The 22,500-nt window shown below is 42.8% G+C and overlaps 2 protein-coding genes across 7 annotated transcripts in view; both read left to right on the plus strand.

The window, feature by feature from the left end:
* Positions 1-18,733, plus strand: part of LOC307257819 (uncharacterized protein) — a 23,509-nt gene extending 4,776 nt beyond the window's left edge. The window contains exons 5-20 of one of the 6 annotated variants that reach the window (XM_080037170.1): positions 1,910-2,072; positions 3,155-3,268; positions 3,755-3,828; positions 4,852-4,947; positions 5,204-5,299; positions 5,943-6,094; positions 6,779-7,010; positions 7,356-7,562; positions 7,876-7,950; positions 8,148-8,247; positions 8,633-8,787; positions 9,313-9,465; positions 11,801-12,010; positions 12,610-12,703; positions 13,731-13,849; positions 15,181-18,733. In XM_080037170.1, the coding sequence (XP_079893296.1) occupies positions 1,910-2,072; positions 3,155-3,268; positions 3,755-3,828; positions 4,852-4,947; positions 5,204-5,299; positions 5,943-6,094; positions 6,779-7,010; positions 7,356-7,562; positions 7,876-7,950; positions 8,148-8,247; positions 8,633-8,787; positions 9,313-9,465; positions 11,801-12,010; positions 12,610-12,703; positions 13,731-13,849; positions 15,181-18,012 (4,872 nt within the window). In that variant the 3' untranslated portion in view covers positions 18,013-18,733. Of the gene's footprint in view, positions 1-1,909; positions 2,073-3,154; positions 3,269-3,754; positions 3,829-4,851; positions 4,948-5,203; positions 5,300-5,942; positions 6,095-6,778; positions 7,011-7,355; positions 7,563-7,858; positions 7,951-8,147; positions 8,248-8,632; positions 8,788-9,312; positions 9,466-11,800; positions 12,011-12,609; positions 12,704-13,730; positions 13,850-15,180 lie in introns of all 6 variants that reach the window. The other 5 variants (XM_080037167.1, XM_080037171.1, XM_080037168.1 and 2 more) reach the window with 5 other exon arrangements.
* A 1,535-nt stretch (positions 18,734-20,268) lies between these two features.
* LOC307257498 (serine/threonine-protein phosphatase 2A 56 kDa regulatory subunit delta isoform-like) overlaps positions 20,269-22,500 on the plus strand; it is a gene marked incomplete at its 3' end in the record, with an annotated part of 9,087 nt that continues 6,855 nt past the window's right edge. Inside the window, exon 1 of the mRNA XM_080036761.1 lies at positions 20,269-20,376. Within this exon, the coding sequence (XP_079892887.1) occupies positions 20,350-20,376 (27 nt within the window). The 5' untranslated portion in view covers positions 20,269-20,349. The remainder of the gene's footprint in view (positions 20,377-22,500) is intronic.

The following is a 22,500-nucleotide window of genomic DNA, read 5'->3' on the forward strand; positions in this document are numbered from 1 at the left end:
AGGGTAAATACACAATACAGACACACACACACACACACACTCACCCTCTGTCAGGGTAACACACACACACACACCCTCTGTCAGGGTAACACACACACAATACAGACAGACAGACACACACACACTCGCCCTCCGTCAGGGTAAAATACACACACACACGCCCCTAACACACACACACACACTCACCCTCTGTCAGGGTAACACACACACACACACACTCACCCTCTGTCAGGGTAACACACACACACACACACACTCACCCTCTGTCAGGGTAACACACACACACACACACACTCGCCCTCCGTCAGGGTAACACACACACACACACACACTCGCCCTCCGTCAGGGTAACACACACACACACACACACTCGCCCTCCGTCAGGGTAACACACACACACACACACACTCGCCCTCCGTCAGGGTAACACACACACACACACACACTCGCCCTCCGTCAGGGTAACACACACACACACACACACTCGCCCTCTGTCAGGGTAACACACACACACACACACACCCTCTGTCAGGGTAACATATACACACACACACACACACACACACACATACACACACCCTCTGTCAGGGTAACATATACACACACACACTCGCCCTCCGTCAGGGTAACACACACAATACAGACACACACACTCTGTCAGGGTAACACACACACACACACACACACACACACACACACTCACCCTCTGTCAGGGTAACACACACACACACACACTCGCCCTCCGTCAGGGTAACACACACTACATACACACACACACACACACACACACACACACACCCTCTGTCAGGGTAACACACACACACACACACTCTGTCAGGGTAACACACACACACACACACACCCTCTGTCAGGGTAACACACACACACACACACACTCTGTCAGGGTAAATACACACACACACACACACACACACACACCCTCTGTCAGGGTAACACACACACACACACACACCCTCTGTCAGGGTAACACACAATACAGACAGACACACACTCACCCTCTGTCAGGGTAACATACAGAGAGTTATACTAACTAACTATAATATATGTATTATCATTATTAATTATTGTATGATTTAAAGGTGTATTCAGTGATTCTGGAGAACGCTTGTCAATTTTTTTATTGTCAAAATCAGTGAATATCTCCTCAAAACCCACTACCTGTCTGTACTGTGTGTGAGCTGAAAAACAATCCAGTGTTAATACACAGCCTAGGCTCTGTAATTAGTTTTTTTTTCAGCCCACAGTACAGACAGGTAGTGGATAATGAGGAGATATTCACACAGTACAGACAGGTAGTGGATCATGAGGAGATATTCACACAGTACAGACAGGTAGTGGATCATGAGGAGATATTCACACAGTACAGACAGGTAGTGGATCATGAGGAGATATTCACACAGTACAGACAGGTAGTGGATCATGAGGAGATATTCACTGATTATGACAAAAACATTTTTTTTGAGAACAAGCGTTCTCCAGAATCACTGATCCACCTTTTTAAATGCCGGAATGTCGCCTACCGTGTGAAACAGCCTTTAGAAAGAAAAAATATACCAGCATTAGGATCTTTGTTGATGTCTCACTCCTCTGTATAATATCAAAACACAAAAACAACAGCAGGAAATAACAACACAATGACATATTACATTTTTTTATACCAGAATAATGATTATTTTTGATCTTTGATGTTGATGTCTCACTCCTGTGTGTTTCCAGAGCACAGACACAAATGAGTGAACATACAAAATAACAACAAAAGTTTGATGTCTCACTCCTCTGTATAATATCACAACACAAATAACAACACAATGACATATTACATTTTTTTTTCCACAATAATGATTATTTTTGATGTTGATGTTGATGTCTCACTCCTGTGTGTTTCCAGAGCTCAGATTCTCCGCGTGCTGATGGTTCTATGAGTCGCGTGGCGGACCAGTTGCTGCAGGCGGTGAAGGGCATGGAGCCGCACGCGGTGGCCGCCATGTTGTCTGAGCTCCGGTCTGACCCACGCATGGCCCAACGCGCAGGCCTGGACAATGAGATCAAAGGTAAGACAGACAGGCAGACAGACAGGCAGGCAGACAGACAGACAGACAGACGCACGCACGCACACAGAGGGCTGGAAGCTTAGTTCAAAGTTAAACAGGGCTTTTAAAACTATCTATTTAATGTGTCCACGAGGAACTTTCAGTTTGTGTTAATTCTAGCGCCCCCTTTGGTCAAAAGCGGTAGTGTTTTACCACGCTAGCTGTTGTTCCTGGGTGAGCGTATACCCATGACAAAGGCATTGAGAAAAACTATATAAAAATAGCATTCTAGACAGGCTAGCCATTGGGGCCCCTTTGCCTACATACCAGTTTACAGAGCCTAGGATTTGAATGAAAACCAAATTGTTTCCAGCTCACACACAGTACAGACAGGTAGTGGATCATGAGGAGATATTCACACAGTACAGACAGGTAGTGGATCATGAGGAGATATTCACACAGTACAGACAGGTAGTGGATCATGAGGAGATATTCACACAGTACAGACAGGTAGTGGATCATGAGGAGATATTCACACAGTACAGACAGGTAGCGGATCATGAGGAGATATTCACACAGTACAGACAGGTAGTGGATCATGAGGAGATATTCACACAGTACAGACAGGTAGTGGATCATGAGGAGATATTCACACAGTACAGACAGGTAGTGGATCATGAGGAGATATTCACACAGTACAGACAGGTAGTGGATCATGAGGAGATATTCACACAGTACAGACAGGTAGTGGATCATGAGGAGATATTCACACAGTACAGACAGGTAGTGGATCATGAGGAGATATTCACTCAGTACAGACAGGTAGTGGATCATGAGGAGATATTCACTCAGTACAGACAGGTAGTGGATCATGAGGAGATATTCACTCAGTACAGACAGGTAGTGGATCATGAGGAGATATTCACACAGTACAGACAGGTAGTGGATCATGAGGAGATATTCACACAGTACAGACAGGTAGTGGATCATGAGGAGATATTCACTCAGTACAGACAGGTAGTGGATCATGAGGAGATATTCACTCAGTACAGACAGGTAGTGGATCATGAGGAGATAACTCTTTTATCTTTCTTCTCCTCCAGAGATCCTCAGTCTGCTGGGACAGCAACAAGCAGCATCAGAGAGAAAGGTGGAAGACATAGAAGACGAGGAGAAGTTTCTGTATGGGGACGCAGACGAGCCAAAACCTTCACAGGGTGAGTACTGTGTGTGTGTGTGTGTGTGTGTGTGTGTGTGTGTATGTGTGTCTTGCTCTGTGAGTGAGTGTGTGTGTGTGTGTGTGTGTGTGTGTGTGTGTGTGTGTGTGTGTGTGTGTGTGTCTTGCTCTGTGAGTGAGTGTGTGTGTGTGTGTGTGTCTTGCTCTGTGAGTGAGTGTGTGTGTGTGTGTGTGTGTGTGTGTGTCTTGCTCTGTGAGTGAGTGTGTGTGTGTGTGTGTGTCTTGCTCTGTGAGTGAGTGTGTGTGTGTGTCTTGCTCTGTGAGTGAGTGAGTGTGTGTGTGTGTGTGTGTCTTGCTCTGTGAGTGAGTGAGTGTGTGTGTGTGTGTGTGTCTTGCTCTGTGAGTGAGTGTGTGTGTGTGTCCTGCTCTCTGAGTGAGTGTGTGTGTGTCTTACTCTGTGAGTGTGTGTGTCTCTGTTTTATTTTGAAAGTGCTTGACTGTTCCTCTCATATTCCTTCCTCTTCAGCGTCAGAGCCGCCGATCGATTTATACGGAGACATAACGGAGGACGCGCTCTACGGAGACCTGCTCCCACCTCAGGTAAGATGATTTTATTTTTTATTTTTTTTTTAACCTTTATTTATACAGGTATATCCCATTGAGTCCGAAGACTCTTTTGCAAGGGAGACCTGTTGCCATTTACACACACACCCATACACCGATAGCAGGCTAACTATCGACATTCACACGAGGCAAGGTGGGTGAAGTGTCTTGCCCAAGGACACAACAACCATGACACAGGTGGCAGGGCGGGGATCGAACCTCCAACCCTTTGATCATCGGCCGACCCGCTCTACCACCTGAGCCACAGACGCCCAACACTGATATGCAACACTTAAAGGTGCTCCGAGGAACTTTCAGTGTGTGTTAATTCTAGCGCCCCCCTTTGGACTAAAGCTGTAGTGTTTTTACCACGCCAGCTGTTGTTCCTGGGTGAGCGTATACCCATGACAAAGGCATTAAGAAAAACTATATAAAAATAACATTCTTTACACTGATGGTCTCGTTTGCTGTTACATGTAATTTATGATCATCAGAGGAATAATTAGACTGTTTCAGAAATATCTCAAAGTTCCTCAGAGCAACTTTTTTAAATCAACTTAAATGGGCACTTTTCAAATGTATCTATTTATACTCAGTCTGCACGTTGAAATGCCTCATAATGTAACTCTTATGTCTTCAGTTTACTGCACATTGCACATTACAATTTATATACTTTTCTACACCGTTTTGGTTTGTCTCACTTTATGCACCTTTTAGAATGTATCTATTATATTTATTACTAGGGCTGTCAAGTGATTTAAAAAAAGAATCTAATTAATTACAGGCTCTGTGATTAATTCATCTAAATTAACACGTTCATTTGACAGCCCTATTTATCACTGATATTATTTGATGGTTTTGTTCTGCACCGTGGGTTGGAGAGAAAACTATTTAAGATTCCTCTGTGTGTGCAGAACATATTGAAAAAATTGACAATAAAAATAAAAATAAATAAAGATAACATTTTCAAGCGTCCATGTTAGCAGCCATTGACTGACTAAGTGACGTACCTTCTCTCAGCAGAGTGGGAGCTCTCAGTACGGATCACATCACTCTCAACCCGCGCCTACTGCGGGGGAGAGATACATCAGCCCTGACCAGAACATCACTGTACAGGTGTGTGTGTGTCTGTCTGTCTGTCTGTCTGTCTGCCTGTCTGTCTGTCTGTCTGTCTGTCTGTCTGTCTGTCTGTCTGTCTGTCATGCATGGGCTGCCTATTAACACTGGATTAGTTTTCAGCACACACAGTACAGACAGGTAGTGGATCATGAGGAGATATTCACTGATTTCAACAAAAAATAATCACAAAAATTCTCCAGAATCACTGACTCCACCTTGACCTTTCACCTTGCCCCCCCCCCCCCCCCCCCAGGTGTCAAACCCCGGGTTCCCCCCGGGCACCGAGCCTCTGGAGGAGGGAGAACGTCAGGCCATGGAGGAGTACGAGAAGATCCAGGACCTGCTCAAGGTAAATCCCCCCCCCCCCCCCCCATAGAGTATAGGATTAGAATCCAGCCCGGGTCGTTCTCTGCATGTCATTCCCCTCTCTGTCTGTCTGTCTGTCTGTCTGTCTGTCTGTCTGTCTGTCTGTCCTCTTCACAGCAGACCCGGGTTAGAATCCAGCCCGGGTCGTTCTCTGCATGTCATTCCCCTCTCTGTCTGTCTGTCTGTCTGTCTGTCTGTCTGTCCTCTTCACAGCAGACCCGGGTTAGAATCCAGCCCGGGTCGTTCTCTGCATGTCACTCCCCTCTCTATCTGTCTGTCTGTCTGTCTGTCCTCTTCACAGCAGACCCGGGTTAGAATCCAGCCCGGGTCGTTCTCTGCATGTCATTCCCCTCTCTATCTGTCTGTCTGTCTGTCTGTCCTCTTCACAGCAGACCCGGGTTAGAATCCAGCCCGGGTCGTTCTCTGCATGTCATTCCCCTCTCTGACACATTTCATCTCTGTCTCTACAAAACTGTCAATAAAGAAATGAATCTTACAAAAATTTAATTAAATTTAGCTTGATATAAATGAACTTTTCCATGTCTCTAAAGCATGGAGAATGGCCCAAAAAAAAACATAAAAATAATAATTATTGCCTGAATCTGAAAACCCCCTCCCCCCTGCAGACTATCGGTATGGACCTCGGAGTGACGGAGATAAGCAAGATGGCCGCCCGGACCAAGGAGCGTCTCCATGGCAACAAGCCGCCGCCCAAAACGCCGACGCGCCGCCAGCGCTACTCGTCAGCTAGCTCAGACGGAAGCAGCCGCTCTACTGGGTCAGTACTGACAGACAGGCAGGCAGACAGACAGACAGACAGACAGACTGACGGGCAGGCAGGCAGAGAGACAGACAGGCAGGCAGGCAGAGAGACAGGCAGACAGACAGACAGACAGACAGACAGGCAGACGGATGGACGGACAGGCAGACAGGCAGACAGACAGGCTGACAGACAGGCAGGCAGGCAGAGAGACAGGCAGACAGACAGACAGACAGGCTGACAGACAGGCAGGCAGGCAGGCAGTGCTACTCGTCAGCTAGCTCAGACGGAAGCAGCCGCTCTACTGGGTCAGTACTGACAGAGAGACAGACAGGCAGGCAGACAGGCAGACAGACAGACAGACAGACAGACAGACAGGCAGGCAGACAGGCAGGCAGACGGATGGACGGACAGGCAGACAGACAGACAGACAGACAGCGCGACTCGTCTGCTGGCTCAGATGGAAGCAGCTGCTAAATTATTTTCTTAATTTCTTTTAACTTTTATTGGCATTTTTGGAAATTGATTGGTTTTAAATCTTGTTTTTCTTTAGGTTTGAAATGTGCGTGAAATCTGAACACATTACTGGAATATGCATTAGCTTCTTGTCCTTGAAGGCCACCGTAGATATTGATATTTCATGTTGTACACCCAGAGTTACACACTGCAGCTTTAAATGCCTGTTAATCCCTTATCCTCCAGCAGCAGTAGCAGCAGCAGCAGCAGCAGTAGGAGTCACAGTTGGAGCAGTCAGGAGGGGGACGGTGGCAGGAGGAGGAAACCCGCCCCCTCAGCGCGCTCCAAACGGGACGTCAAAGAAGTGAAGAACGACAGAGCTGAAGAGGTTCCAATGCAGATCCCCTCCACCGCAGACCCCCAAACCCTGGCCCCCCCTCACCCAGGGGTCCCCATCCCCACATACCCCCCACCACAGGTAGGCAGTCCCCCCCCATCCCCACATACCCCCCACCACAGGTAGGCCCAGGCTGTTAATGGGAAAGATTTTGACAATTTTTACCATCAAAACTATCAATCTATGAATACAAAAGTAACAAATACTTAAATCCACAATTAACATGAAACATATGTGCAGTCCTTTGCACAGGTGAGCTGCTCTTATAAGCTTTAAAAGCATTTCATTTAATATTCTCAAAATCCACAGGTAGGCTAGGACAAGTAGCGTCCATACTGATTTCGATTTTAGTATGGACAAAACCACATATTTTTTTTGTCATAATTGACTATTTTGATAATATAAATTTTGAATTTTCCTCCCCAGGTGCACGGGATGATGCCTCCTAACTTCCCCCCCCCGGGCTATGGGCAGTACCCTAACTACATGCCCTACATGCCTCAGCAGTGGCCCCCCATGTACCCCCCTCCCAACCTGCCTCCTCCCCCCACCGTGCCAGAGGAGTTCCCCCACACGCAGCCCTACACACAGCCCTACAAGACTCCAGCAGGGGCCAAGGGTAAGGAGGCTACGGTGTGGAGTTCATGGGGGCTATTTTTAAAGCTATAGTGCGTAGCTTCTGTTGCCCACATGAAGTACTTTTACTTTCAGGATTTTACCTGCATTGAGTAATATTTATCGTCCCCAAAGAGGTTCTCTCCAGCACCAACATATTTTTCTTTTAATATATTTTTTAAAATTCTTTACAATTATGTTTTTTTTTTTCAGATGTTTAATTTTACACATAAAAAATGTTTTACAACAATCAGTTTTGAAAGTGTTACCTATTATGTTGTGGACTCTAACTTCAGCTTCATGTCACTCCTCAGGGCTGAAGTGTGGTGAGGAGGAGAAGGGAAACGCTAAAGTGTCTGAGAGGAGAGTCTCTGACGAACAGAACAACGAGAGCCAGAAACAAAAGGTTTAAGAGAATTTGACTTTAAAGAACAATGCTAAATAAGTACAATTCTATATTATTATACTTTTTAGTTTTTTTAAAGTTGTACGAGGAACTTTTAAATATTTCTGGAAGTCTAAATTTTCCTCTGATCATAAATAAATTAAGACTGACTTCCAGGCCTGTCAACGGTGAGCTGAGGTGTTTTGTTTTGTGTTCAGGTTCTGGTGGAACGAGAGAAGCTGCGGATGGAGAGAGAGAAAAGGATGAAGAAGAAAGAATATCTGATGAAAGAGCTGGAGAGACTCAGGAAGCAACAAGGTGGGTTCTATCTATCTATCTATCTATCTATCTATCTATCTATCTATCTATCTATCTATCTATCTATCTATCTATCTATCTATCTATCTATCTATCTATCTATCTATCTATCTATCTATCTATCTATCTATCTATCTATCTATCTATCTATCTATCTATCTATCTATCTATCTATCTATCTATCTATCTATCTATCTATCATCTTTAATGCTGACTTTGCCATATTATTCAAAATCAAAAAATTAACATGTAATGATAAAAAATTATAAAATGTTCTTGAAAAAGCTTAATTTTTAACTTGAAAGTGCTGGAAAAATGCTTAAATCTCACCCTTTTAAAAACCATACGGACCCTGTTTATACCCTGTGTCTCTCCACGTTTCCAGGTGAGCTGTTGCGTAAGAAGCGCAGAGAGAAAGACGGGCACAAAGACCCTCTGCTTCAGGAGATCACCCACCTCCAGGAGACGGTCATGACGCAGATCTCATGCCTGAGGAAGGAGCACGTCTCTGGGGAGAAGAAACTCAACGAGATCGACAAGGTAACGGCTCTGGATGAGTCAGAAATCTAATACCTTAGGGTGGGAGGTTTGCTCCAGTTTAGTTTTTGTTTTAGCTTTGTTTTGTTTCTTGTGTATTTATAGCTTGTTTTCTTAAACCTGCAGTGTGTAGAATTTTGGGTTTTATTTCCTAGCAGATTATGTAGAAAGTAATTATAATATCCATAAGTACATTTAATTTAGTGCATAATAGCTCAAAAACATTTTTTTAATTATTTATTTTTCCCTTAGAAAGGGTCTCATATATGTCCATATTTCTGCATATTTTGGACCAAGGCCTAGTGCCGCCATCTTGACAACAAGCTTTATCCAGAATCACTGACACCTTTAAAACACAGCCTAGGCTCTGTAAACTGGCATGCTGCTATTGCTGCAGCAGCCCCTTTGTTTACATACCAGTTTACAGAGCCTAGGCTGTGTAATAACATTTGAATTTTTTCTTTTCCAGAAATTTGGATTTTGAAAAGGTGTAAATATTTGTAAATAAATAAATAATTCTTTTTGCAGGTGGCTCTGATTCTGGGTCTGAACCCGTCGGACCGGCCGCGCAAAGCAAACAAAATGGCTGACGATCCACCTCCGCGAAAAAAGTCACCAGAGAAGAAGAAACAGCGTGAGCCGGAGGCCGCGGTGGAGCCAAAGACCTCCAGCGCTACCAAGGTAAACACCACCGAGGAAGAGGTAACGAGGAAGTACTTCTGAGTAGTCGTATAGCTAGGGCCAAAGACCTCATGAGATATATCAAGGTAGTTAGTTTAAGTACATCTTTAAAATGTGATTTGTTTAAAGTTATAGTGTGTAACTTCTGTCCCCCCCCATGAGGAATTCTGAGTAATTACAACAACACTGTCTGTGCATCGCCATCTACATGAGGTAAAGCCTTCAGTGATGGCACATGGATGTTATACCTTCTGCTGTACGTCCAGGTTTTTCCTTTGCAGTAGAATCAACAACTGAAACATTTCTTGGGCTCTTCTTGGGATTTTTCTGAGCTCCTGCACCAGTGTCGGGGGGGGTGGACACCAGTTTGTAAATGCTGCCATACTGAGAAATACAGAGAGAGTTTTGTGGAGCTGATAATAGGCTTAATCAACTTTGTGTCAACTCGTTTGGCAACGGATTGAATGCAACAGACATTTTTTATTCGAAAAAGTTACGCACTATAGCTTGAATGTTTTGAACATAAAACATACACTGGTCTTGGTGCGTTGTGCAGTATTTTGTGTGTTGAGATTATGACCTCTCTGCTACTGAAAGGCAGTTTAAGCTTAAAGGTGCAGTGTGTAGAATTTATTAATATATTGTCATGTTTCAGAACAGACTTGGTAGAAATGGATTATAATATTCATCAGTTTGTTTTACTTAGTGTATAATCTTTTGTTTATTAAGAGTTTAGAATGAGCCTTTTATATCTACATAGGAGCGGGGCGCTGAGGCCGCCATGTTGCACCGCCATGTTTCTACAGTAGCACAGAACGGACAAACTTAACGGCCTTACAGGTTTTTATATATAGTGGGCGTCCTGGGGAAATGCACCTGTTGGAAGACCAAGAAGAAGAAGAAGTACTATAGAATAAATAACTCAATACATCTTCACCTCATCACTTGATATTGTGGGAAAGACTTGAGGCAGTGGTGGATGATGCCATCTTTAGTAACTAGCTTCTTGTCCTTGAAGGCCACCGTAGCTTCTGTAAATTCTCCCCTAAAGGGAGGGGTTAGCAAGGGAGCGTTGTAATCTAGAAATGTACCACTTGATGGTGCTAAATAGTCCGATATTACACACTGCACCTTTAACAACAATATATCTGTATTAGACATTGCAGGACCAGCATCCTTTGCATAAATAAATGTTATTTGACAAGATGGCGCTTCTTGTCCTGTTAGCGTGAACATAGAGAGCTCCGTAATAAGACGCTAATGTTTGTGTTTTTTAAAGTCTCTACGAGGAACTTTTAAATATTTCTGAAACAGTCTCATTTTTCCTCTGATGAGCATAAATTACATGTAACAGCAAACGAGACCATCAGTGCAAAGAATGCTATTTTTATATTACTGCTGGCGTGGTAAAAACACTACCGCTTTTGTCCAAAGGGGGCCGCTAGAATTAACACAAACGGAAAGTTCCTTGTATCACCTTTTAAGCGCGTGGCGTAAGTTAACGAGGAACGTTGTAAAATCACTTATTTCAGCGTTTAAATAGGAGTTGTATAAATCGAGCTTGTACTTTTTTAAAGCAAATTTTAAACGTTATTATCGGTATAAACGCGTTCGCCGAATTCTCCAAAAATACATAACCGTGCGTTTGCTCTCGACTTGAAGGCTGGACCTCCGTGAAGGTAAGAGACTTTTACATCTTCAGAATTTATGGATCTTAGTTTTAAGGCGAGACACTGCACAATTTACTTTTTTTATTTTATTTTTTTTACTTATATTTTAATGGTTCATTTTTTTTATACAGACAAAAAGACAAAATAAGTAGACACATACAGTAACAATTTTTGTTTATTCTTAAAAACATGCAGAAAAAGCATTTTTAAGACCTGCAGACCTACTGGTATGTTTTGATTTATATGAATAAAGTCTGTATCCATAATCTGTTCTGGACAAACTTTGGACTCTAAGATGTTGCTGAAAATTCAAATGAAGATGTGAACTCTTCAAGGCTTTATCCAACATTAGATTTTTAAGGTGAGGCAAATGTACACATAATTGGACAAGCTAATTTGGATATTTATTCAAACATTTAAAAAAATAAATAAATAAAATTGTTATACAAAATGTTTAGTTTTTATGATAGTAATCAACTGGAAAAGCCTCTATATATCTATAAGTTAAACATTATGACCCTATTCAGCTGCAGTGTCTTGACTTAAGGACTAATCTTGGCTGTAAAGCCTGACTGTGTGTGTGTGTGTGTTCACTCGTTTTGAGAAGAAAAGAAAAAAAATAATAAGTCTACCATTTTGGCTCAAACCTCCATGTTGTTTCTTAGCAGGTCTCAGCTGCAGCGGCGACATCATCATCATCATCATCGAAGGCCGCGCCCCCGGACAAACTGCCGGTTGTTGCCATGGCTACGGCCCCGCCCCCCGAGCCGTTTGAATACTACGACGCTGGAAACCACTGGTGCAAAAACTGTAACGTCACGTCCGGATCCATGTTCGATTTCTACACTCACCTGCACAGCAAATCACACAGAAAGGTTTGTTGAAATGTTTAAATATATTTTCCCACCTTTTAAAATTGTTATTGTTATGTTATATTATGTATTTTTTCATACAAATATCAATTTCCCACATAAAGGTTTGTGTTTTTTAATATATTTTTCCACCATTAAAAAAAATAATAATAATTTCATACAAATATCAACTTTAAAAGACGATAACCTCTTTGTCTCATGAATGCTTTCACTCCTCTAGGTCCTTCCACTTGTTCAGATTTCAAAGGTTAAAGCTGCAGTGTGTAACTTTGTGTGTGTCAGAGAAGTGAAACATTTTCTAAGATATATTCTCATAATAACTGAATATTCAAACTTTTCCTCACAGGAAAATGTGATCCCTGGAACATTGTTTGAAGTTAGAAAGCTTCCTGAAAAGTTACTGTTTCACTGTTGTTGTTTACAGCAGCAGGGCCCACAGTTTGGTTTACAGACATATATATTAATCGTTCAAAGTTCCTCTTCCACTTTTGTAAAATGTGGCAAAGCTCACACTAAGGATTGGGATTGATATATATATACCTGGATGTAGTATTTCTACGTGTGTATTTCTATGTTTAAATGGAACCCTTTCCCGTTCCCAGACCTTGGACCCTTACCACCGACCCTGGGCTTCCTCTCCCGCCAAACTGCTCAAGGGCACCATGTCAGAGGAGAAGCAGACCAAGCCCGCCAAAGGTACTGCTATGGAACAAAATGCATTTAAAGGTGCAGTCAGTGATTCTGGAGAACGCTTTTTTTGGTCAAAATCTGTGAATATCTCCTCATGATCCACTACCTGTCTGTACTGTGTGGGCATTGAAACAAAATCCAGTGTTGATAAACGGCTAAGGCGCTGTAAACTTGTAAAAGAGGGCCCACCGTAGCTAGCAACATGCCAGTTTACAAACCCTAGGCTGTGTATTAACACTGGATTATTTTTTTCAGTGCACACACAGTACAGACAGGTAGCAGATCATGAGGAGATATTCACTGATTTTGACCAAAAAGTGATTTTGACAACAAGCGTTCTCCAGAATCACTGACTCCACCTTTAAATAAACAGAACCATCTCAATGTTTGGTTTTATCTCCCGGTGTCTGAGACGCTGAATTCTGTTAGCTACTTCTTCCTACAGGTGGATAATGAACAGACTGAGTCCAGCTAACAACAGGAGAGATGTGTCCTGATCATCTCATGTTTCATGTCTTGAAAATTCAAAATGGATGCTGCTGTTAATGTAAAGTCCTGCAGTCATGTTTTGAAAATGCTTTTTATATATTTATATATTTAAATTTTTATTACAATTTTTGATACTGGAAAATGCTTTAAATTCCTTTTACAGGTGTGTGTCTATCTGCTCAATCTCACAAAACCTGGATTCACCGAGCATTCTGCACTTTACCATTGGTTACGGCCCTGAAACTATACACCAAACATCTATATTTCAAATATTTATTATGATATTCTTTGCACTATTCTGTCTATCTATCTATCTATCTATCTATATATCCATCTATCCATCCATCTCTCTCTCTCTCTCTCTCTCTCTCTCTCTCTCTCTCTCTCTCGCTCTCTCCTTTTATCCCTCTAACCATCTCCTATCCTAACAACAGGTCTCTGAAATGGACAGACCTCCATCAGGTAAACATTGATTGACAGTTTATTTTATCGCGGCTCGTGCGTTTAAAATGGTTTTTGCGTTGTGTGTATTGTGTGTCTTCAGGTTGTGAGTTCCTGCTGCCCGTCAGAGGGTTCTACTGTCTGCTGTGTAAAGAATTCTTCGGAGACGGAATCTGTGCCGAGGACCACGTGACCAAACACGCACACAACGAGAAATACAAGGTATGAAAGGAATACTTCACCCGTACGGAACCGGCATTCTATCATTATAAAATCGCTATTATAATATAATGAATGAGGTTTTTCTTCCCTCAGTCTTCCCTTGGCCCAGCTGTCCTGTTAATCCTAACTCTACATTTTCCCATGCTTGATGTCACACATGGGAAAATGTAGGGTGAGACAGTGAGACTATAAATCACTCTTTCTGCCTTTTCTCAGGCTAGGATGAACAGATTTCTAAAGTTTTTTGCACATTTATACTACATAGGATCTCAGAGTTCAATACACCTTCATATTTCCACTGGTGAAGTAGGTCTTTAAGTCACAAGACACACTCACAATATGAAATACAAGCTACCATTATAATGAGACAGTAGATGTTATGACAATAAGCCATCGGGCAGATAACCGGTTTTAAGGTATACCCCAACCATTCATGTGTGTCCCGAAACTTTTAACTTTTAAATGGTTTGTCTAAAATGTTCTGATTCTGGTTGGCAGAATCCAGAACCAGAACATTAAAGGTGTAGTCAGTGATTCTGGAGAATGTTTGTTGCCATAATCACAAAATAATAATCCAGTAAACGTCATGTTTCCAGCTACTGTGGGCCTCTTTTGTTTACATTACCTTTGTCTACATGCCAGTTTACAGAACCTAGGCTGTGTATTAACACAACATTTTCCAGCTCACACACAGAACAGACAGGTAGTGGATCATGAGGAGATATTCACTGATTTAGACAAAAAGTGATTTGACAACAAGCGTTCTCCAGAATCACTTGGATATGTTGTTAAAGTTCCCTAGGTGTAAAAGGCTGTTTGTTAAATCAGTTGGATAGTTTGTTTCAGAGCCCTGTACCCCACGGGTCCCCGCGAATAAAACTGTAAAGGGTAAATGTTCCTTTTATATAAATACACTGGCACATTCACGGGTAAAAAATGAACTAGGTGCGGATTTGAATTCACGGGTGAAAAGGTTTGGTTTAATTGTCCAGATTTCCGCGACACAAAATACAGTTAAAGGTGTAGTCAGTGATTCTGGAGAACGCTTGTTGTCAAAATCGGTGAATATCTCCTCAAGATCTGCTACCTGTCTGTACTGTGTATGCACTGAAACAAAACAAAACTGGTATGTAAACAAAGGGTGCCCACCGTAGCTAGCTTACATGCTCGTTTACAGAGCCCAGGCTGTGTATTAACGCTGGATTTTCCCTTTTCAAGCATTCTCCAGAATTGCTGATTCCACCTTTTTGTCAGGCACAATGATCTTGATGTATTTTCTTCACTCTCTCAATTATATATTTTTTCTTCTTTTTAATTTAATTTTTCACCAGAAACAAATGTACGAGAATCCGATGTACGAACAGCGTCGAAACCTCGACCGTCAGGCCGGGCTGACGGCGGACGCAAGCGGCAAAAAACGCAAACACGAAGATGACAAAGACAAGGAGGACAAATCTAAACACAAGAAGGAGAAGAAGGACAAGGAGAAGAAGGATGTTGTCGTTATGAAAGAGGAGAAAGTCAAAATGGCGGAGGCAGAAGTGGAGAAAAAACCGAGCAAAAAAGACCAGGAAATAGTCAAAGAATCTAAAATCCCGGAGGTGGAAAAGCCGTCAGCGTTTAAGAAGGTTGAGGATATTAAGGATTCTAAAGGCGTTGAAGAGAAGGCGCCTCCGTACAGCAAGAAGGAGGATAAATACCGCTCCTGCCGAGACGAGAGAGAGGATGACCGCGGGGGTAAATACAGCAAACGAGACGACGACAGCCGGTACAAATACAGCCGCGATGACGAGAATCGCTTCCGGTCCGATCGCTACGAGGAAAAGTATAAAAGATATCCGGAGTCCAAATCCAAATATGACAAAGATCGCGATGAACCGAAAGCTAAGGTCGATAAGGAAGCCGTAAAACCTCAAGGGAAACCTGAAATCATCAGACCAGAACTTCCACCAAGACCGTACGATCCGCCCAAGATCTTCTCTGGCCCGAGTCCGGCGATGAGAGCCAAACTACGCAAGCAGAGCATGGAAGCGGGAAAGCCAACGGTTCCATTCGGCCCCGCTCCGAACCCTGCTGCTGCTAGCATCCACCCAACGACAGCTACGCCTTCCACCGCGACGTTTGGCAAATTCACGTGGAAGAAACTGGAAAGCGCCTTGGCGAAGGAAGCCCAGAAAGTTGCAGCGGAGTTTATCAAGGAAGACGAATTGGCGGCGCAAAATCCACAGTCTCCCGAAGATTCTTTTGCGAAATCGGTGGCTGTTGCTAAAGATATCGCCCAGAAGCTGAGCTCGGCTCACGCACGTCCGGCCGTTACCCCGCCGTGGCTAGCTAACGGCGCTAACAGAGGAAGGATTCGCCCCAATCTACCAGCGCCCGCCGCCGTTATGAGGAAAACCGCCCTGACGGGAAAACCTGCCCCTTTGAACACCTTCCTTAATATCAAACCCCAGACTTCCACCAGCATCCTAGGGGCAACTCCAACCGACGCTCCTATGTCTTCACTGTTCTCTCCATCCCTCCAGAATACTCTCATCGCTCAAACGGCGCTAACACAAGCTCTGCTGACGGCTAAACCACAGCCGGCAGTGGGTAGACCCGGCCCGTTTGAGGCTATGTCTGCTGCACCGAAGGCTTTCGAGGCTACTACGGCAGCACCCCCACCATTTGCCCCCAAACCTGTGCTCCCAGTTTACGGCACATCGTCGATTTATTCAATCCCGGCTGACTTTTCCAAACCTCCCCCTCCGTTACCCTTTGAGGTGAAGCCTGTGCCACCGGTTTATATACCTCCACCAATCGAAATGCCTGTGCCGTTTGTGGCTAAAATGCCCCAAATTAACCCCGCCCCTTACGTGAGTTATCCCGTTCCTCCGCCTATGATGAAATCCATGTCCGACGTGGCGGTGCCGGGAGTTCCCGAGAGCGAACAACATCATTCGGTGTTCGTGAAGCCGCCGCCGTTTATGAATTTGGGCGACGGAGCTCAGAAGTCCGAGAAACTGAAGAGTAGTTTGGCCGCGGCGAAAGCAAAAGATCTGTTTGATATCTTCTATAGTAGCGCCAGTCAGACGGGCACTTCCTCAATCACTAAACCAACGACCACAGAGGCTAGAGTGGAAGTGAGTAGCAGCGTCAGCACAGTGAAAAGTCAAGTTTCTGCTCCAAAACCAGGACCACAAATCACTGCCACTCAAGTCCCAAAACCTGTACCCCAAATTCCTACCGTGCAAGTTACAAAACCCCAACCGCAACCACAGCCTCCTACAGAACCCAAACCCCTTCCTACTGTGGTCTGTTCCACTCCAAAACCAGAGGGAAAAGAACCAGAAAAGTCCCCTCCGAAGGTTCCACAAAAACAGCCCGGATCGTCGGACATCCAAATCTCATCCGTTTGGTCCATGCAAACTCCAGCAGCTTCTCCTGCAACTCCTACACCAACGATCGAACCAGCTAAAGAAATAACTAAACCAAAACAGCAAAGTCCACCATTCAGTGTGCAGCCCGAAGCGATTTCGGAAATAGAAGTAAAACCCCAACCGAAAGCAATGAGTCCGACACCAACCACTCAGCCTGAACCGCGTAAGGATTTACCACAAGATCCACCACACAACCAGCAGTCCAGTCCTCAACCAGAGCCCCAGAAAACCCCTCAAACGGAGCCCCTGAATCGGGCATCGAGTCCGGACCGTGAGCCCCTGAAAGTGGAGGCGGAGACTGCGGCGATCCCAACACCTCAAAGTCAGTCCCAACTGGAAACAGAGCCAGAATCTGATCCTAAATCAGACCAAGAGGACGCAATTCATGACTTCACGCCTTCCAAACCCAGGGGTCGGGGTCGGGGCGCGACGAGGGGAAAGAGGGCAGCGAGAGGCGCACGCAAAGCCCTTCAAACTAGATCCCAAACCAGATACCAGACGAGGCGATCGCAGCGAGGTCAGCCGGAGCCCGATGCAGAGCACGCGTCGGGGGATTCAGATTCTGCGGCTTTGGACACTTCGGACCCCGGTTCTTCTTCTGGGCTTTTGCCAACGGAGGACGCGCAGGACACCAACGAAGAAGAAGGATCAGCAACCCAGATGATGGAGGTCACCCCGGAAACGCTGGGTCTGCCGTCGGATTTGACCTCCCTGGACTTTGAGTACGATTTTAACTTTGAGTAGGAAGTTGATTTGGAACGGGGCCGAATCGAAAGGCCCTGGTCCATTATTTACTGGACTGTTGAAGGCAGCTGGAAGAGACTGACGGCATTGAGACTTTTAAAACAATGACTTTCAAGGGTTTCAAAAGGAATTTAGTAGGATACCCCTCATATTATCGGTTCTCTGAAGAGTTTGATGTTTGAAGATGGATATTAGTTTTTCAGTCCTGAGATTTTTCCCATAATCCCACAGTTTTTGGTCATAACCCACAAACACATCCCCTTATTTAAGGGTCACGAGCAAAGAAAATGTGGAAGTATTCATAGAAATTTGGAAATGTCACGTTAAAAAATAACAAAAGAAAATTGTAATTTTTTTTTTTTTTTCGACCAAAAAGTCTGGATCTTTTTTATTTTGGTTTGGCCTTTAGTTCAGGGATTTATTTCTTGTGTATTCATTGATAATATTTCCTGTCAACTCCTGGGAACCTCAAATTATCAAAAATCACAAGCGATAAACAAAAATGTTAAAAATAAGTTTGGAAGTCTCAAAATATTACGAAAAAAAAAATGGAAATCTCATTCGCAACCGTCTTAATGCTCTGCTATCCACATACCTTTCGCCTTTTATTTCAGACACACACACACACACACACACACACACACACACACACACACACACACACACACACACACACACACACACACACACACACACACACACACACACACTCAAATTGATATCCATCGTCTCCTCATACTCGGTAGAATTATATTAAACTGTTGCTTAGCGATCACGGTTCCTTTCACTGTCTTCGTCCTTCACAGTAAAAGTTCTGTCCTCCATTCTGTTGTTTATAAACGTTTTTTTATTCCAATTTTGTTCATTTATTATTTTTTTCCTTTGTCAAACGTCGCAGCGCGGACCAAACTAAAGATTGACTGACAGACAGAGGGGTTTGGCTGGTTAGTTAGTTAGAATGACTGACAGACAGAGGGGTTTGGCTGGTTAGTTAGTTAGAATCGAAAGAAGTGATTTTCAGGATTTTTTTCCCTGATATGTGGTCGACGTCGCTCTCACAATAAAAACAAATTGATCGTCTTGTAAAATGTGTTGCATCAAGTAGTTTTAATAAAAAGTTAGTGGAGAATGAATAGTGCTTGTGTGTGCGTTTTATTTTTATTTTTATTTATTTTTTTTATTGAAGTCCTTGGTAGAAAGTAACTTAAAGTGTCTACGAGGAGCTTTTAGTTTGTGTTAATTCTAGCGCCCCCCTTTGGACAAAAGCGGTAGTGTTTTTACCACGCCAGCTGTTGTTCCTGGGTGAGCGTATACCCATGACAAAGGAATTAAGAAAAACTATATAAAAATAGCATTCTTTGCACCGATGGTCTGGTTTGCTGTAATTTATGATCATCAGAATAAAAATTAAACTGTCTCAGAAGTATTAAAAAGTTCCTCGTAGCTACTTTAAAGAGTACTGAAGTTATGCACGGTGTGGGCAGAAATAGAATTTGGTTTTGGGCAGAAGTCCAAAAGTGCACGTGCCACATATTCCTAGAATAAAAAATCCACATTTTAAATAACTTTGTTTCAGTGGTAACGTCACATCGGCTGCTAAAGTCTGTTGATCAAACTTTAATGGCTGCCTAGTGCCACACGCTGTCAGTTATGTAAACACAACTGAATGAGGCCAAACTGAGGCAGACTATTTCTTCTAGTTACAGTATGAGTAGGCTATTGTGTGTGTGTGTGTGTGTGTGTGTTGTTCTATAATGTCTTTGTAACCATAGCATTAAAACGAAAATAAATGCATATAAGTCTGACAGAGTGCTTGTAGTGGCCTACAAGTTTAGATTTTTTTTAACAAAACCATCTTAGCTTTGTACAGTTCTGTTAATGAGTTAATATTTTTTCAGTCAGTGAATTTCCTCAAATAAATATAATTTATTTAAATATTTTTTTAAGAACACACAGTACACACACAACTGAAAAAGTGAACACAAAAACAAAATAATAAAATAATTTGCTAATCATTTTTAAAACACAATATGAAAAAATAGATCCACGTGTATAAATTAACTGTTTTAATCAAATATAATAAATAGTGATCAAGACGTGGTCTGTCAGACGATGTTTTGTTGCTGGGGAAGAGCGCCTCACCCCCTCACCATTAAAAACGACCTTCCAACCAATCAGAAAAATCCCTGCTCGCGTTGCCAGGCAGGTTGGGCGCTCCAGTAGCCAATGGGATGGCTCGGTTTGGGCAGGGGGCGCAGCAGCTGAGACAGACCCAGTGACAGCGTCTGATTCCCGGGTTGGATCATCACGGAGAGCCGCTGCCACATCGCTAGCACCATGCCCAACAAGACCAAGAAAGAGAAGGTAAACAGAATGATACGTCAGTGTTTAAAATGACATACTGGCGGGAAACTGGCCACTGTTCCCGCGTAGACACACTCCTAACGGTAGATTTTTCTTTACCGAATAGCGACTGGGCTAAGCTAACGGGCCCCGGTAGGCTAACAGCTAGCTTCATCCGGAGGCTGCGGTCATCATCACCGTATTACCAGTAGTTACCGATTTAAGACGTGACACATCAGGCGAAAACAGCCCTTTAACAAGCCCTGGTCAATGAGATTTGTGTATGTATCTTCCATAACATGTATTATTTCATTCTAGTATGAAACCAAAGGTCCAAAATGTACATTCAGGTGTTTATTTGACTAAACCGTGTCTGTTTGCGTCTGTATATTTCTCCTATACAACCATCTTTAACGGACATTATCTCAATGTTAGTTTTTTTTCCCCTTAATAATCTGAACCAAAAATCTCAACTTCTAAAGCACTTACATCTACTAAACTTTCCATAATCATTCTCAGCACTATTCTGAAGGTTATTTCAGAAGGATTTGTTCATATGTTGTTCACTGTCTGATTTATGAGAGATCTTCTTGTAAGAAAGATGCTAAAAATGAGTTTTTAAGACCTGTATATAGTAGCTTTTGATTAATAAAATGAGAAAGGCTGTCTATTATTAAAGGTGCAGTCTGTGATTCTGGAGAACGCTTGTTGTCAAAATCGCTTTTTTGTCAAAATCAGTGAATATCTCCTCATGATCCACTGCCTGTCTGTACTGTGTGTGCAGTGCTCTGAAAATAAATAACCAGTGTTAATTCACAGCCTAGGCTCTGTAAACAGGCATGTTGCTCGCCACGTTGCCCCCCTTTAGCTTACACACCAGTTTACAGAGCCTAGGCTGTGTATTAACACTGGATTTCTTGTATGACAGAAAGTGATTTATCAACAAGCGTTCTCCAGAATCACTGACTCCACCTTTAATCTTATAGATAATCTTGAGATCATGAGATAACTCACCCCATCACAGCTAAAGGTCATGTCTTCTATGTTGATGTCTTGTGATGCTGAGGACACAGTGGTTGTTATTATGGTCTGTGTGAGTATGAGTATATATATAGGGTTAGGGTTAGAGGGTTAGGGTTAGGAGGGAAACAAACAAGCTGTTTTATCTGCTGATCATGAGTTGACGGAGTAAAAACATCCACATACATCTCTGGAGAACATTAAGAGATCACTCCAAATGTTCAGTGTCTCTCCTTTTACTATTTAGACTCATTTGGCATTACATTACATATGTTTGAGTAGAATGATCATTTTGGTTTTATACTATAAACTGCTGACAACATTTCTACCAAATTCACAATTAGAATATTGTCATTAAAGAGCATTTCTATGAAGTGATGAAGATTGAAGAACAATCCAGACTGGTCTCTGAATGTTTTTCTGGAGCTGTATAAGCATGAACACTGTCGGCTTCTGTTATAAAGAATCTTTATATGTTATAAAGATATCTCACTCCTTTATAAATATGATTTGGTTTAGTTTACAGACCCTGTTAACCCAAATCCACAAACATTTTCTAACTGCAGCCCCGGAAAAAATTAAGAGAGCAGTCTGGATTTATCATAATTCTTTATCTCTGCATTACTTATTGAAAATGCTCTTAATGACAATATCTTTTTGTGAATTTGTTATAAATGTTGTCAGTAGTTTATATTATAAAATCAAAATGTTCATTCTACTCAAACATATGTCTATAAATAGTAAAACGAGAGACGGTGAATATTTGGAGTGGTCTCTTCATTTTTTCTGGAGCTGTACGTCATAACAGTTTAGGGAGTTACAGTTCGGCATATGTATCAATCCAAATTAAAAATGAATTGAGATATTCAACAAGCGTTCTCCAGAATCACTGACTGCACCTTTAAACATAAGTATATGAAGGTTGCGTTCCGATTCGCATACTTGTTTCTACTATATAGTATGTATAAAAAAGATTTAGGATGTCTTGATTCTTCTGGCCAGATTTAGGATGGTTAGAAGTACCCGGATGTCCTACCTCATCCGGCCAAGATTGTTAGTGTTGAAAACTGCATCCTATTTAGGTGATTCTGACCCACAATCCAGTGCGCACGTGAAGTGACGTCA

The sequence above is a fragment of the Ammodytes marinus genome (assembly GCF_949987685.1).
Source record: "Ammodytes marinus genome assembly, chromosome: 11".
NCBI classification, from domain to species: Eukaryota; Metazoa; Chordata; class Actinopteri; order Uranoscopiformes; family Ammodytidae; genus Ammodytes; species Ammodytes marinus.